This window comes from Glandiceps talaboti, chromosome 2 (assembly GCF_964340395.1).
Source record: "Glandiceps talaboti chromosome 2, keGlaTala1.1, whole genome shotgun sequence".
In the NCBI taxonomy this organism is placed as follows: domain Eukaryota; kingdom Metazoa; phylum Hemichordata; class Enteropneusta; family Spengelidae; genus Glandiceps; species Glandiceps talaboti.
The window spans coordinates 13,421,356-13,437,408 of NC_135550.1; the positions used below are offsets into that span (position 1 = coordinate 13,421,356).

General features: G+C 33.5%; 1 protein-coding gene across 1 annotated transcript; it reads left to right on the forward strand.

Annotated features, from left to right (window-relative positions):
* The first annotated feature begins 91 nt into the window (after nucleotides 1-91).
* LOC144444471 (DNA repair protein XRCC3-like) lies at nucleotides 92-11,181 on the forward strand. The gene is made up of 6 exons (XM_078133898.1): nucleotides 92-164; nucleotides 732-869; nucleotides 2,451-2,663; nucleotides 5,045-5,190; nucleotides 6,997-7,209; nucleotides 10,921-11,181. The coding sequence occupies exons 1-6, from the start codon at nucleotides 110-112 to the stop codon at nucleotides 11,179-11,181; spliced, it is 1,026 nt and encodes a 341-aa protein (XP_077990024.1). The 5' UTR covers nucleotides 92-109.
* Nucleotides 11,182-16,053: the final 4,872 nt, after the last annotated feature.

Sequence of the window (16,053 nt, forward strand, 5' to 3'; positions counted from 1 at the left end):
GCCAGCAGGATCCAGGGATCCACGGTGAAGAGGCCCAGTGCAGTATGCTTGTGACGTCAAAACATATGCTCGTTGAAAATACGACAATGTAATTTCACATGAAGTTGTAATGGATTTAAGTGAACTTGAACTTCATCCACGAATATTAGACGGCGTCAAAAAGGGTACAGTAATAATAAATCCACGATCGAGTAAATGAACTTCCTCTCGCAGTTTCTCACAGTCATGTGATTTAAACCACTATATTTTCATATGTAAAATTGTAAATGTATTGAATATATGCCTATACATTTGCGATTTGAGCGAAAATATCTACATATTGTCATTTCACCAGTGTCAAAAATATAGTCATGTAATAATATGTATCCATTCAACCAGAAAAATAGAGTGGCCTAAGGAGCCCTGTCACTCTGAGTCAAAGACAAAGAAGTGTTCATTAAAATCCCATAGGTCATGAGTATTTTCTAGCTGAATATAGAAAAATATTGGGGAATTAATATGATTACACCTGCACAAGCATAATTTATGAAACTCAGGAAGGGTAATGTCGACTTTGAATGTTTTGGCTTTATTTTGAGACTAATTTACATGTAATGACATACATGTACTAGAATGACAATGGTATAAAATCTCATCATTTTTGTTCAAATACTTTGAATTTGGCTTGCATGTGGTTTAATAAGTTGTGCACTACATGATGAGAATTCTTTGCTTACTTTGTATCTCCACAGCCAAACTAACATGTCCAGTGAAAATACTGAGTTTATCGGCTGCAGATCTTCAACGTCAAACAAAACTATCCAGTAAAGATGTCAAACACCTACTCAGAGAAGTTGCCTTATCAATACCAAGGATCCCTGTAGCATCAGGTCATTCTATTCATACTTTTATCTCATGACATGTAACGGGGAAAGACACCACCTCACCTGTTGCTCTTCATAATAGTTGTTAAAAACATTTTATATTTATTAATCGCAAATACAATACAAATATTTACATCCGACATTTTAATTTTGTAACTAACTCTATGAGCATGAAGGATGTGACTTTTTGCTTTGTTTTGTTTACTTTTCTATCGAGACTCCAATTTACCCTAAAATTTAAAGGTCAGAAATGCCACTCCAGGAAATAAAGGTATCGGTACATTTTTTGCATCTACTTCGGATTTTGGAGAGTCATTTCATGTGAATATTCATGATTGATTATCTGAAGGTAATAAGCACTTAGAAGCAGTGTGCCCTCTAAGCCAATTTGACATGCCACACAATTTCTAGTGACCCATCAAAATTTGATGTTCCCCTATCTCTTACTATGTGGTGATTCACAAGAAATGTCATATATTTTATACATGACTTCTCAAGTTCTTGTATTAGTATTACAGAGTTTATTTTACTCATAGTATTAGCATAGTCCTGCTTGTAGACAGAGTAAGCCGAGACTCAATTCTGATTTTGTCCCTTTTTATTCTCTGTGTCAGAATCAAGTCTCGACTTATCAGCACTCTGTTTGCCAGCAGGATGACAATTATTAGACCAAAGTTGTGAAGTTATCATGGTTGTAGTATTACTGATTCTCAGGAACTTCCAATTACGTCTCATTAGAAACAAATTGTTCTGTTTTCCACACATGGCATTCCAGCGCTGGATATAATTACCATGTTTTTTTAAGTTCAACAGCTTGAGTCATAGACTATATTTAATATTGTATAATAGTCCCTCATTAAGTTGAATTTAATAGGACTTTCTGAAATCAACAACTTAGTGCCATGACTTAGTTAGGGTCATTAGAATGGTATAGTATAATGGGTTTGATGATAATTGGCACATATTCTGTGACAGTGGCACACTTTTAACAACCAAAGAGGAGTGAAAAGACATTAACCTTGATAATATCTATTATGAGATAAGCAATCAAATCATGTGTCATTGTAACAACTTGAGTTGTGAGGACAACAACAGACTATCCTTGGACCACAATTTATTTATTTTAGTACAGCGTAACAATTCTTGAAGTTTGCTAAAGGTAAAAAAAAATAATTCTGTGTTTTTCTGGTCAGACTTTATGGCTAAACAAAACAAATTGAAGTTTGAATATAAAGCCGAAGCTGCAAGGCTATTCAGAAGTACTGTTGGAAAATTTCTGAGGCATTGTATTTTATCTGTGTTGTGATGCTGTATCTTTGTTGTTTGTATCTTATCTGTATTGTAAGTAAATTGGTAAAAAAAATATATTAATTCTGAAACTTAGAGTCTAGTCGATCTAACTGACCTTCTAAGGTAAGCCTTAGCAAGAATTGCTGTATTTACTTTGAGCTCTTCCATTCAGATATCACAGTCTCATATCACATGATATAATTGGACTATAGGTATATTTAGGTTTCACAAAGAGATAATAATCATTTTGAAAAAATCAATTTGTCTGACTGGTTTCTGTTTCTCTATAATATATAGCTCTTGATATCCATGAGGGGAAATGTCACCCGTCTCTGACAGTGCAGACACTGACAACTGGTTGTAAAGTCTTGGATGAATTTCTACGAGGTGGGATTGTGTGTCCTGGTATCACAGAGATTGCAGGTGAGAGTGCAGCTGGGAAAACACAACTTTGTATGCAGTTATGTCTGACAGCACAACTTCCTCATCAATTGAATGGCTTGGATGCAGGTAAGTGCCAAGTTTACAAATCAACTGTGCATTATTTTTTATTTTCATACATGTACCTGTGGATGCATGCTTAGAAAAAAAAGCAGTAAAAATGTGTTATTACATGTACTACTTATCAGGAAACTTCAATTCAAGCTGTTGTAAATCAAGAGTGAATTCAAGCATTCATTGCCTTTTATACCTTTTGAGTGGTAACACAGAATTATCCACATTCATCCACACTTACATGTAATCAAAATAGACTTGCTAATTTGTGTGTTGAATGTTTATTTGTGAGGTTGAATGTTTTAAATGTTTATAGGAAGTCAGACAGTTTTACTTCTTGAAAATAGGATGGTGAATGTCCTAGACTATGGAACTTGGCTTGTCTTGATATTTCACGTTGTTCGTCATCCCAGAATTAGAATGTTTCAATTTTATACTCATGGTACATTCTTCTATAATTCATTGCACCTTATGCTCATTTTATGCATCATTTCACTACCTTTTCTCACTTGTATATCATTTCTACTTGAGTAGTTCCTCATACATACATTTTCAAATATGCAGTGATTCCCTCCCACACATAAAATCTGATATAATCTTCCTCCCACATACACACACGATTCATATATGTCAACTCACCTGTATCAGAGCTCAAGTATACATTACATAATGCATGTCTTCGTTGGTCGGATAGTTACATATTATTCCCCAATATTTTTCTTTGTTCAGCCAAGGAAAATGGTCGTTCTACGTCATGACAACGTGTGTCTATGTTTTGGTTCTGATGTGTTTGAAATATGAGTTGAAACGCTCATAATTGTCATTACTTCCCCAATTTTTTTTTTTATATTACTGGCAATGGTATATTTATATTGTTTCCCAACATTTGTCTTCTTTCAGCCAAAATACAAAATACTTGTGACCTAAGGGTTGTCATCATGAGTCTAGTAACTCGTAGTGACAAAGGCCCCTTAGGTCACAAGTATTTTCCTTGGCTGAACAAAGAAAAATATTGGGGAATAATATCTAATTATGACATTGAACAACCAGGATATAAAAGCTAACATTTGTGGTATAATATGATTTATAGTGAAATGAAATGGAGGCGTCCCTTTCATTGTTTTATATGTAGTGAAATGACAGTGTATACATGATCACTTGTAGATTTTGAAATTGGGTCTTGAGTTTCTCTGTCATCACTCAAAGGTTGAGTGAGAAAGTACAATTATACTGAATGTATATATCTTGACCACATAACATAAATTATATGTATATTTACATCTAACTACAAGCATACTATGCCAACTGAATTATGTAATTCTGAAAGCAGAATGTTATATACGAAAGTGTTAATCACTTTGCATAAGGATATCCCTCAATGTATAAATTATATCAATTTTGTCTACTTATGACTTATTTGTATGCATCATGGTAGTTGTTGCTGGAATAAATTCACTAGATTTAACACGCAATTTGATTTTAAAAATACATGTCTATAACTTGGCGTGTCATTATTACAGTCTGTTGCCAACTATTACGAAATGAAAACATAATGCTAAAAAAAATCGATGACAGAGACAGTAGATAGAAAGACGTTCACTTTTATGAAGTTATTCGTGACCAGATCAAATCATTTTTTGAGCTGTAAATATTTTGAAAACTTGGAACTTAGGATATAAAATCAAAAATTAGCAACTAGACACAGTAGATGGTCAGTAAAACTGGGACAATTTGTTTAAAAGCTGTATGAGCTGCAACTGAAATAATTTCTTAAAACTGTTGTGTTGAATATGATGAGTCAGACTCACTTATCATATCATGCAACCTAAAAATGAATGACCTGTGTGTAAATGTAGCTGTACACATAATATGGTACATATATCCAATCAAATTGATTTTTTGGGTCCGTACCCTAAAACCTGTGCCCCAAATGATCACAATTTCAACCTGTCACTGTACTACTTTGCTAAAATTTACCTCTAATGTTACACAATGTATGATGTGTCATCATAGACTCTCCAATGTTTATGGTCTGATTACTGGTGATTGTCACAATTTTCAGTGAACTTAGAAATAACATTCAAGTTACAGTTAGTGCAGTTTTACAGCCTTGTGTCAGATAAGGATTAAAATTTAGGTGTGAAAAACATTCATCTGGTTAAAGGCTTAATAAAACATTAGTCCTAAGCAAAAATATACTTATATAAGATATATAATTTTATCCTTATAGCGCCAAGGATAAGATAGTCCTAGACTGTGGAATTCACACATTGATGTTTGCTCACTAAAAGTATAAACTTTTATCAAAATAAGGAGATTTCGATCATTTTCAGCCACCACCCCCCCCCCCCCCAAACACTACATAACCCTGAATATGTTTCCTCTTTCATTTGCAGGTGTAGCATACATTTGTACAGAAGATGTGTTTCCAAACAAGAGACTTTACCAAATGATACAAAATTTTCAGCAGAGGCTTGATCCAGACGTAGTCAGACAGCTGTCACTTGGTGACCACATATATATAGAACATGCATCAGATCAGGTATTACATAAAGGCGTAAAAAAAAATTGTGTGGTTCTGATTTTAAAATAGGTGGGGTAGGTAGATTTTTTATTTTAATATTTTTTTTTTCATGTGTGAGTGTCTAGTTCAGGTTTTCCATTGTTTTCCAAATGGTCTCTGTGTTGTTTATATCTTCATATCAGATGTACAGCCATTACAGATTGGAAGAATAGTTTTATATTGTCTTTTTAAGTTGATGTCAGCTTCCACACCTACTATTTGTTGCGAGACTTCACAATTTTTGCGACTTTATTATTATTTTTCTCAAATACGTAAAGAGAAATGTTTAGGGTCGGCGTGAAAAACTAGGTGGGGTCAGGTAACCGGAACCAAACAACTTTTTTTATTTGGTCTAATACATCTTTCACAAGGCATGAATCTATCTCAGTAATAGGTCCATGCATAAGAGTATACAGTCACACAGCTCAGGCGTGCTTAAAGGCCAAGATTTCAGTCCCAGGTTCCCAAATAAGTGTTATCTTATCAGTGAAGCCATGATGGTTAGATTGGATTATTCTTTTGTTGTGGACCAACCTTATGTCTAGGTCTGCCAGACAACTGCTTTTTAACACCTAAGTTTTAATCCCATTATCCACTTATTCCTAAAAAGCTGTTTGAGAAGCATGCTTCTCAGACAGATTTGTTTGTTTTTGTGGTAGAAAAGTAACTGAAAATATTGTTTTCCTGAAGATGCTGACAAATACACATGTACCTGTTTGTACCACACCATATTCCATGATCTGTATGTACCAAACGACTATGATATGTTTGTTTGTTTGTTTGTTTGTTTGTTTGCATTTATTTGACTGTAATGTACAATACTTTGTAGGAAATTAAATCTATTCTGTTCTGTTCTATTCTGTGATAGACAATGGCAGGGATCTATCTAGAATACTACCTCTCTCTACTTGTTTAGTATTAACAGCAAATTAATTCACAAGTATCAAAACAACATAATAGAAAGGGATGAATTATAGATCTCACCGGCCTCTTTGTAAAGTTCTCTTTGTCTAAGTCTGAATTATACTAGGTATTGAAAGCACAATTGTCTTTGTTTTGACCTATCATTTCTATTACATACAACAAAAGTCAGCTTTTTATGTGGCCTGGAAAGAAAACAGAGATGTTGGTTTTACACATGTGTTCACATGACAATTTTGTTACATTAAAAATAATCCACATACAAGGTGATTCTTTTATTCTCATGCTGAAATTTGCACTGTCAAAATATACATTGTTTGTTGTACACGTTGATACATGGGTGTAGTGTTATAAATTTGGTGAAAACTCTATGGTGAAACAGTTGGTCTGTACTAATGGTTGGCTGGGTGGTAGAAGTGGCAGAGAAAGCATTTGTTTGAAATACAAACAAGCAAATGAAAACATTACTTGGTTTATACCAAGGTGGAGGCCAAGGGTCTATGGTTTATAAACTGAACCGGTCTGTACTGATGCTATGGATGGGTGGGTGGATGGGTGGGTTGGTTGGTGGGTTGGTTGAAACTTGATTACTGTAAGTGACAGGGAAAGTATCTGCTATAAACACAAACTAGCTATCCAAAAAGTTTGAAATGCTATTTTATTATATTTGCGCATCATTCATATGTTATATTCAAGTATAATTTCAGACAGGCTTGCATGGGCTGTCTTCCTATTCAACTTTTTAATTTGTAGCTGTTAAAACACAGAAATCTGAGACAACTTATGTTTGTCAATTTATGAGACGTAATCAACATGATTATAGTTTAATTGATGGTGTGTTTAATATTTATCACTATTTTGCAGGAAAGTTTATGGCAGTGTATAACACAAAGGATTCCCATTCTTCTGAAGCGTGGCATGATAAAGTTTGTGATTGTTGACTCGGTGGCTGCACTGTTTAGAGGGGAGTATGATGTCGGAGAGATGGCCACAAGGGCACGTCACTTGAGATCATTGGGAGCTTTCTTACATAAACTTTGTTATCAGTACCATATACCAATTGTGTGCGTAAACCAGGTAAGTCACTATAAGCTTAGACTTGTATTAAACTTGTGTGTTAGAAGTTATAGATGCAACTTTTTGTTAATTTTTTGTCAGTTGAAAGCTACACCATCTCTTTAGTGCATGGTTATGGTTCAGGCCAGCTTAATTACTCGGCTACTAGCCATTAATTGTATAGTGTACATTGGCTTGATGTCCATGTGTAAACAGTTGTTTATCAACAAACGGTAAATTTGTGAGATGTTGGTAGGATTTGATAACTTGGTGACTGTGTATATATTCCAGCAAGAACATTAACATAAGTCAAGAAAAAAGAGCAAAAGTTATGAATTATGTGGATTACAAAATATTACATTACATACCACAGCAAAAGGTGTGCTGATAAAAAAAAAAGTGAATGGCGCATGACAAGATTAAAGATATATGAAAAGGGCATGGAGTTACAGTTACTGGAGCTTCAACAAAATTATGTACATGCCAGCTGTTACTTACACCATTTGACCCTACATCTTGGGATGACCATCCTCTCAATATCTACCACTCCAAGTCTCTTTACATCCTTTCATCACTTTCTCAAGAACTGTCTCTTTCAATTTTAGTTTTAACTTTCTCCATATACATCAAGTTTTTTTGGTTTTACCTACTGTAAAAAAAATTCCAACTCATCTCTGCAGTCTGCACCTAAAGTTTGCATGCAGAGATGATGTGCATTTATTTTATAAATCTTCTTTAGTATTGTTCTTTATTGTTATATCTAGAACACTGTGAACAAGTTACGACAACCTTGTGTGTTCAACAGTGTTGACATAGATTTGTTATCGAACAAAGTGTATAACAGCTATTATTACATATGTACCAGCGATTACTTGCACTGGTGCACACACATACTAAGTGATATTTTCACTGCAGTGCAATACAGAAAACATTGCATACCTGCATGCAAATGATATTCAAATGAAGGTGCGGTTGTCTGCTACACACAATCACATGATCATGCTCTGTGATTTGTATCATTTGCCATTTTAGATAGACATATGTAAATATAACTCAACCCATGCCATGTAGGTTCCAGTGTGGGTACTCAGGAGTATTTGCACTCATGCTTGCAATGTTTTCTGCTTCACTTTCACATGCTACACTCATGAAGGTACTGCTGCAGAGAATTCTGCAAACACTCGTGCAAACACCCCCCTTGCACTCGTGTGTCATGGGGTTCTGTCATATTGTTTAATCTGTAAAGTTGTCTTACATTTGTGACAGAACTTGCACTTTTCAAACTCTGTAAGGGATGGTCACACAATGTCAAACAACCTCAATAAATGGACTTTGTTTGTTTAGGCCAAACTCCCCTCTCACTCCCCCAAACGAACGTTCACAAATGTGACATCAACACGTTTATTTTATACATGGTGAAAATTGTAGTGGCCACACCACTACGGTCAATGCAATATAAAAACAAAAATAAACACACTAAAATATTTACGGAAACCCAGTAGTGTATATCACATAAGCAGTAAAAATTTAATCCCTTTATCAACATCTCAGCAGTAAATACAGAACCAGTCATCATTGAAGGTGCGAAGGTTTTCTAAATTTGTGTGGTTGGAAGCACACGTAAATAAAGTTTAGCAATTGCATTAACCATAGACCCCCCCACCACCACCACCACCATCTATGCATTAACACCAGACCTCCTCCCTCCCTGAATGAATACAGCTTGTGTGACATCATGTGATCATCCCTAGACTTCAAGTTTTTACTTTATAGCTATGTAGGGTTACTTGAGTAATCATGTTTTTTATATGCATTTCTAGTCTTGTCACATGGCATTCAAGTTTTATAATACACCCCTTTGTTGTGTCATGACAATTACACTTTTTGTCCTAGTGACTGTATAATTAATATGTGTATTATTGTATCAGGAGCACTACACAGAGAGATTTGTGAGTAGTTTTTGTATGTATGTTAGGGTAGATCTAACCTAATGCTATGATAACAAACTGGGTGGGACTCCTAAGTTTTGAGATAACCATATCTATTGACAAGTTTTCATATAAAAAAGACCAGAATGGAATTAGAAACACTCACGGTTCAATTCGTTGTAGTTACAGTATACCATAAATTGTTCATTAAAACTTCCTACTTTTTCCAGACACACATGTGCTGTTTATAAAATGACATCATCAGTTCACCTTTAAAGTGTGGGCACCACAAATGACAATGGCAAGTCAACTATCGCCAAACTATTAACGCAGCAACAGACTAAAAGTAGCATTGTAACCCTTTGATATAAGCTATCAATGGATGTTGACATACTTGCATTCATAGTAGGGTGATGTCTCTGATAATGAGTTGTTCTCTCATTGATAACTTCAGAATCAACTGGTCTTGTTTACTAGACTTCCAGTGTTTGCACACATAGCCGAAGTACTCATACTCACTATACTTCAATTGAAATACAAATGTATGTAATCAATCTACCACATGCAACAACAATAGTTTTAGTTTGTGTCTATCTTAGTTTGCTGATATTTTGTTTTCCATAGTAATATCTATTCTGACACATGCAAATGAAACCAAATCCTACCTACCCCGGTAGTTTAATATCATCGTTATCTCTGCAATGGTCTCAGAAAGGAGTACTGCCCCCAGCATGAAATCAACACCAGTCCTTCCAGTCCCATTCTTGATTTGACAAAACTCTGATTCCCAGTTTTGGGTGAAAGCTAGAGGTTTGAACTACCCCTACAAACCTCTTTATTTATTTATTTATTTATTTATTTATTTATTTATTTATTTATTCATTCATTCATTCATTCATTCATTCATTCATTCATTCATTCATTCATTCATTCACTTATTTATTCATCCTTCATTTATTCACTTATTTATCTATTTATTTATCAATTTATTTGCTAAGTTTCACTGACTTTAAATCAAGCAAACCTTATAAAATACCTATTAATATCAAATATGAATTTCATTTTCATAGATTTCAAAACAATTGAAATTTGAAATGTGATACAAGAATAAATATAGTACAAATTGAAAAAAATAATAGATTGTGTGCATTTCTTCTCTGAAGTTGAGTTTTTGTAATGAATCATTGAGGAAGGACCTGTTGGTATTATGTTTGTTACCATTGTTTTCCTGCCCCTTAATTTACTGATCTCATCACAAGGAGCCCAGCAACCATGTTTCAAATAAATAGATAAATAAATAAACAAACAATATATGCATGGGTAAAAGAAATATTTTAAACTCATGGATAACTATCTATATACAAGTACATATGTATATATGGGTCTGTTTACTATTGAAATAATATACTCTGTTTCTATATATACTATCTATACAAACACCACAGTGTACTATTTTAATAGTATACAAGCCCGTATATACATTTATACATATTTATAGATAGATATCCATGAGTTTAAAGTGATATTTCATTTACCAAATATTCTGTTTGTTTGTTTGTTTGTTTGTTTGTGTATTTATTTATTTGTTTATTTATTCATTTATCTATTTATTTATTTATTTATTTATTTATTTATTTATTTGTAACATGGTTCCTTGGCTCCCTGTGATCTCATCTTGCATGTGTGTTTTTAGATAGATTATCAAAAGCATTCTTTAAAAAATTGGCAAGATTCTGTAACCTCTATCCATGAGTTCTGTCAGTTTCTGTGTTATTACCATTCTATATTTTCCGTCATTTTGCAGGTGACTGCTAACATCGCAGGCAGGAGTGAGCACTGTGGTCAGGATTTCATCCCAGCCCTTGGATTGACCTGGTCCAATATAGTCACATGTAGACTATTGCTATCAAGGACCAACATGACATTAGACGACACTGTTAATACAGGTGGTTTACAATCCACAGTCACTGTTAGAATAATGCAAGCTATGTTTGCACCACATCTACCCAGAGACTTCTGTTATTTTGTTGTTGAAAGTCAGGGAGTTCGAGGTCTGTTGAAGTGAGACATTGACTGTTAGAGAGTTCCTGGTCCTCTAACAGTGTGAGACATTGAGTTCTAGGTCCTCCCTAATAATGTGATATGTGAGACATTGAATGTCCCAATCCAGGAGGTTCAAAGTCTTCTGTTGTAATGTGAGACATTGACTGTTTGGGCGTTCTTTAATAGTTATCTGCAATGTTGTGAGACATTAATCTCAACTTGTCAGTCTTCTGCTGTGAAGTCAGACACTGTTGGTGGGTTCTTGATCCTCTGCAACAGTGTAGGACTGCTTGACTGCCAAAGATTTGTACTGTCTCTCACCACTCTGTGAGATCAGGCCTAAATCTTCCTGGTTCAAGATTATATTGCAGCTTTCGTGTTACAGTAACAGCAAGTTTTCAGTTTCAACACCAACAAGTTCCTGCTGAAGTAGGAGTCACTTTTAGGTGTAATAATTACATCTGATTCAAAAGGGTTCTGTAGAGATAGTAAAACAAAACAACGAGTATATTGTATTTTACCGTCAAATAAAAAAAATATGAAGTTATCATCAAAGTGGCACAAGCTTAGTTTATGAGCTTTTTACTTGCGTGAAAATATGATGACCTCTTAAAGATATTTTAAATTATTTTAATACCAATGCATGCCATCTATAACATTACGATTGTCTTCTGACATTGTTACATGTAAAACAGTTTCTTGTATAGTAACGATTTCTTGAATTTTTTTGATTAGTATGATAAGTTGTATCTTGATACCAAGTTTGAATTCAGTCCATTACAAGGGATGGTTAAGTTTGCTCCAGTAAATACAATATTGTGAGTAACTTATAAATATGCACGCTTTTGCCCCTTTAATTGTAGCTCTAAATATAAATAAACAAATATGTTTTCCTCACTATGCTTTTACTTTTCAGAGTGAGTAGAATTATCTTTCTTCTACAAACATGTATATAGAGTGTAAATAATAGAGTATATTTCATTTCTGATTTTATCCAGCCACACTTTGGTTAGACAGAAAAGACGGGTTATGCATGGTGTTAGATGAGAGGTTATAAAATCCTGTACAGTATGTCTTGGTCAAAACTTCCTTGTATTTTTTAAATGCATCGTGTAGATATTTTAGAGGATTGTAAGAACATCAAACTTGGTCATGACAGATATGGACAAAACAGTTTGTGTATAATCTGAAGGCCATTTTGAATTGAAATGCAAATGGAATTTGAAATATGACTAATAAAGGTTACAAGTATTTGGTAAAAGTTATCGATGTTCTTAATAAATTAAATATGCATGGAGCAATCTAATTTGTATACAGTAAATATGATTTGCATAAATTACATGCAATATAATATGATTGGTGTAAGGCATTGATTTGTTTGATTTTCAATCAAACTGTTGAATCTTTTTCTTTATCATGTCCCTGCAAACTCATTTCTATGTTGAAACTAAATTAAACATGTGATGTTCAACATTATAACTGTGTCTTTGCTCCCATCTTGACTGTTCCACAGCAAAAAATTTATGATTTGATAATAATATTGCACTTTTCTATGCTGTATGGTGCTTTATGATTATTATTCCTGGCATGGACCTATAGCAGCACAACTACCCTTTATACTTAAACTCCCTGGGGAGCATATAGACTCCATTGCAGCCTCTGTAAGCACATAGGATTAAAATATTCACATCACAACCACCAGGTCCCCAACTATACAATTCAACTATAAAATGATAGCAGTATTAACACGACTAATTGTTGTGTTCATTGTTATGACTTTGGATTGATTATTGATCAAAATGATAATTTCTCTACAGAATACATTGGGAATGTTTGGCCAGTGATGGGAAGGCAACAAGGAGGTCATTGTCCTTTCCTCTCCACAGCTGGAACTTTTGACATGTCAAAAGAAATATGTCACTTTTGAAACAGTATTGACATTGACTGTTGAAAATAAACTCCTATTCTATTAGAAATAGCAAGTTCAAGTTTAGCTGAAGTCAACTTTAAAACACACTCCTAGAACTTAACAAGGGAATTTCACCATACTATGAACAATACAGTTATTCATTCACATGTCAAATATTGCAGTGACATCTTGAGTCAACAAAACATTTCAATATGCATGCTTTCATATATGCATTGTGTATATTTAGTTCTCATAATATGTCTATTCCTGAGCCCAATTTGCATACTTAAATACAACAATATATATTATTACATATGTACCAGAGATTACATTCACTGGTGCGTGCGCCTACTAGTGTTATATACTTCATTTACTCATCCTGAGATGATGTATATTCACTGAAACCTATGCTCTACAGTTTCACAGATGTTTCATTACAAGTTTTTCTACCATTTATATTAATTTTCTGGGATATTGATATTAATAATTAGCTAATTTGCATATTAATGAATTTGAATTCAACAGTTTTGCATTCATATTATAATGTCACACACTTCAACAAATTTTTAGTAGGATAAAAATGTTTTGTTTTATCTGATCTCGATCCATCTGCAATCTTTGCTCTTAATAGAATAATACATGTCATTGCTACCATTAGAATAGAGACAGATATCAATGGACAAACTGTTAGAAATGGGGGGGGGGGGAATAAACAAATGATGGATTAATAACACTTGCTCTGCATGTTGGAACAGCAGAGACTTGTATTACACACCATGGTTTGATAGGAACAGTTTTATGATCTCTTTATGTGTACATGAATTGCCAGGGGAACTGGAAATTTGTTTGTGAACATGAACTGTTATGTAAAGTGGTCATAAAACTGTTCTTATCAAATGATAGAATGTAATACAAGTCTCTGTACAAACATGCTATGCCAAGTGTTATTAATCCAATTCAGTTGTTTACTTTCCCTGTTTGTATTACAGGTTCCATTTGTCCACAGTCTGATGTCTGAAGTTGTAAACTTTAACTATTATCTGCCATCAAACTTGTCACTTTTCTTGACGTAACTAGGCATCATGAGGCTGAAGAATGACTCAAATCAGTAACTTGACTGTATATGACACTGATCATCATGATTTACAAGTACAACCACATATCCAATTTCATTCGTCCTTAATTTGAGAGGTATCAAGTTGGTCCATAAAAGTGTACACTGCCCACCATGAGAGAGCATTATAACATTCTCCCATCATCTGCAATGAAATTCAACATTTATATAACAGTATATATATTGGCTCAATAAAGTTGTCACAACCTTGGCAATATTACAAGATGCATACATCTCTGAAAAAAAATAATTACTATGATACCAAAACTAGTGTGAATCACTTGACTTCCTCATACTACTTCTGTACTTTTCTGTAGTGTCTTCAATTAACTTTGACATTCTCAATCACATATGTGATGAAATTGATAATTTGATATTGTAACATTATCTAAACATAAAAGGAAAGTTAAAATTTAAAAATTTGATGTTTGAAAATTGATATTATATATGAACTACAAACAAAATTAGAATAAGTGTAAAAGGTACAAGGATTATTTACAGCCACAGCTACAACTAAAGTTACTTTTTCCCTGATTTTCTGTTCTTATGTTCAGCATATTTTTTTATGTTGTACTTGCTAACATTTACCATTCTCGCAAACCAGAGCTGTTATTTTTCTTCTGCGGCACTATGAAATAACGGTGCATCTTGGACGGTGCTGAAAAAGAGGCTGTGGTTTACGATGATGACATATACATGATTGCCAAGAGATCAAGCCTGATTATCATCCCAAAAATTCACACATTGTTACACAATTGTTGGTGGGTCTGTCTATTTTGCAACAGGCAAATAGCAATGTAAAAAATTGGGGCATATATGTGAAAAATTGCTGGGACATATATTATGTTACATCAATACTGGCGTTCTAAACCTATTTTAAAGTATAAAATGAAGTGCATATTGTATACTCATCATTAGTGTTGCATATCTAAATTACACATAATGTTGAATTGTTTGCAAGCATATCCCATATGTGGATATAAACAGCCCCTCATCAATCAATCCTCACAGATCAAGAGTATAGTTATGCAGAATTTTAGAGAAAATTTATCATAGCTCGGAATATTGACTCATCAGATACAATTGTAGACCTGAACAGTTGACCTTTCTTAGCCTTTTGAGGTATTAAAATCTATGAAATTGTATCTAGTACCTAACTATTAAACGGATTAAGTACAAAGAGAGAAAAAAAATGAAACGCCCACTATATACTTTATCTAATCTTCCATGACAGTAATACCAAACATGCATCATTTATAAGTACTCACAAAGGATGTAGCAAATTGTATTCCTAAAAAATTAATGTTGACAATATTAGTTCTTTACTTTCCAATTCAGTTTCATACATACATGTAATGCAATAGCAATAATTCAGCACAATTTCATAAAAAGTATCCAAATATAAAAACTTTAATATCATATCATATGGATAACAATGATACTTGGACTTGTCTTCTATATTATATATGATGTGGCGTGCATATTAATAAGGAAAATTTGCATAACTTACTTATTTTATTTTGTACAATATTTAAACAAGAGTATTTAGTTACGCTTGGCATTAAAAAATAATTGCAATTCTAGCCTTAATATATTTGATAGACATGACTCGCACATCAATTAGGAAATTTACATATTTTTATCTATTTGTATCTTCATGGTTATTAATATTTTACTATGTAAATTTGATTGACAGTACTTGCATGTCAATTAGGAAAATTTACATATCTTTACTTATTTGTATCTTGATAAGTATAAGTACTGTTTATTTGATTGACAGTACTTGCATGTCTTTTGGAAAATTGCATATTATTATATTCATAAAAAGAGTAGCATTACAAATATTGTATTGTAAAGTTTATACCTTTGCT

Excerpts from the sequence above, each read along its gene's own strand:
- LOC144444471 (XM_078133898.1), top strand. The coding sequence starts at position 110 with ATGGATTTAAGTGAACTTGAACTTCATCCACGAATATTAGACGGCGTC. Across the intron at positions 2,664-5,044 it reads ATTGAATGGCTTGGATGCAG|GTGTAGCATACATTTGTACA; the intron begins GTAAGTGCCAAG and ends TTTCATTTGCAG. Across the intron at positions 7,210-10,920 it reads CAATTGTGTGCGTAAACCAG|GTGACTGCTAACATCGCAGG; the intron begins GTAAGTCACTAT and ends GTCATTTTGCAG.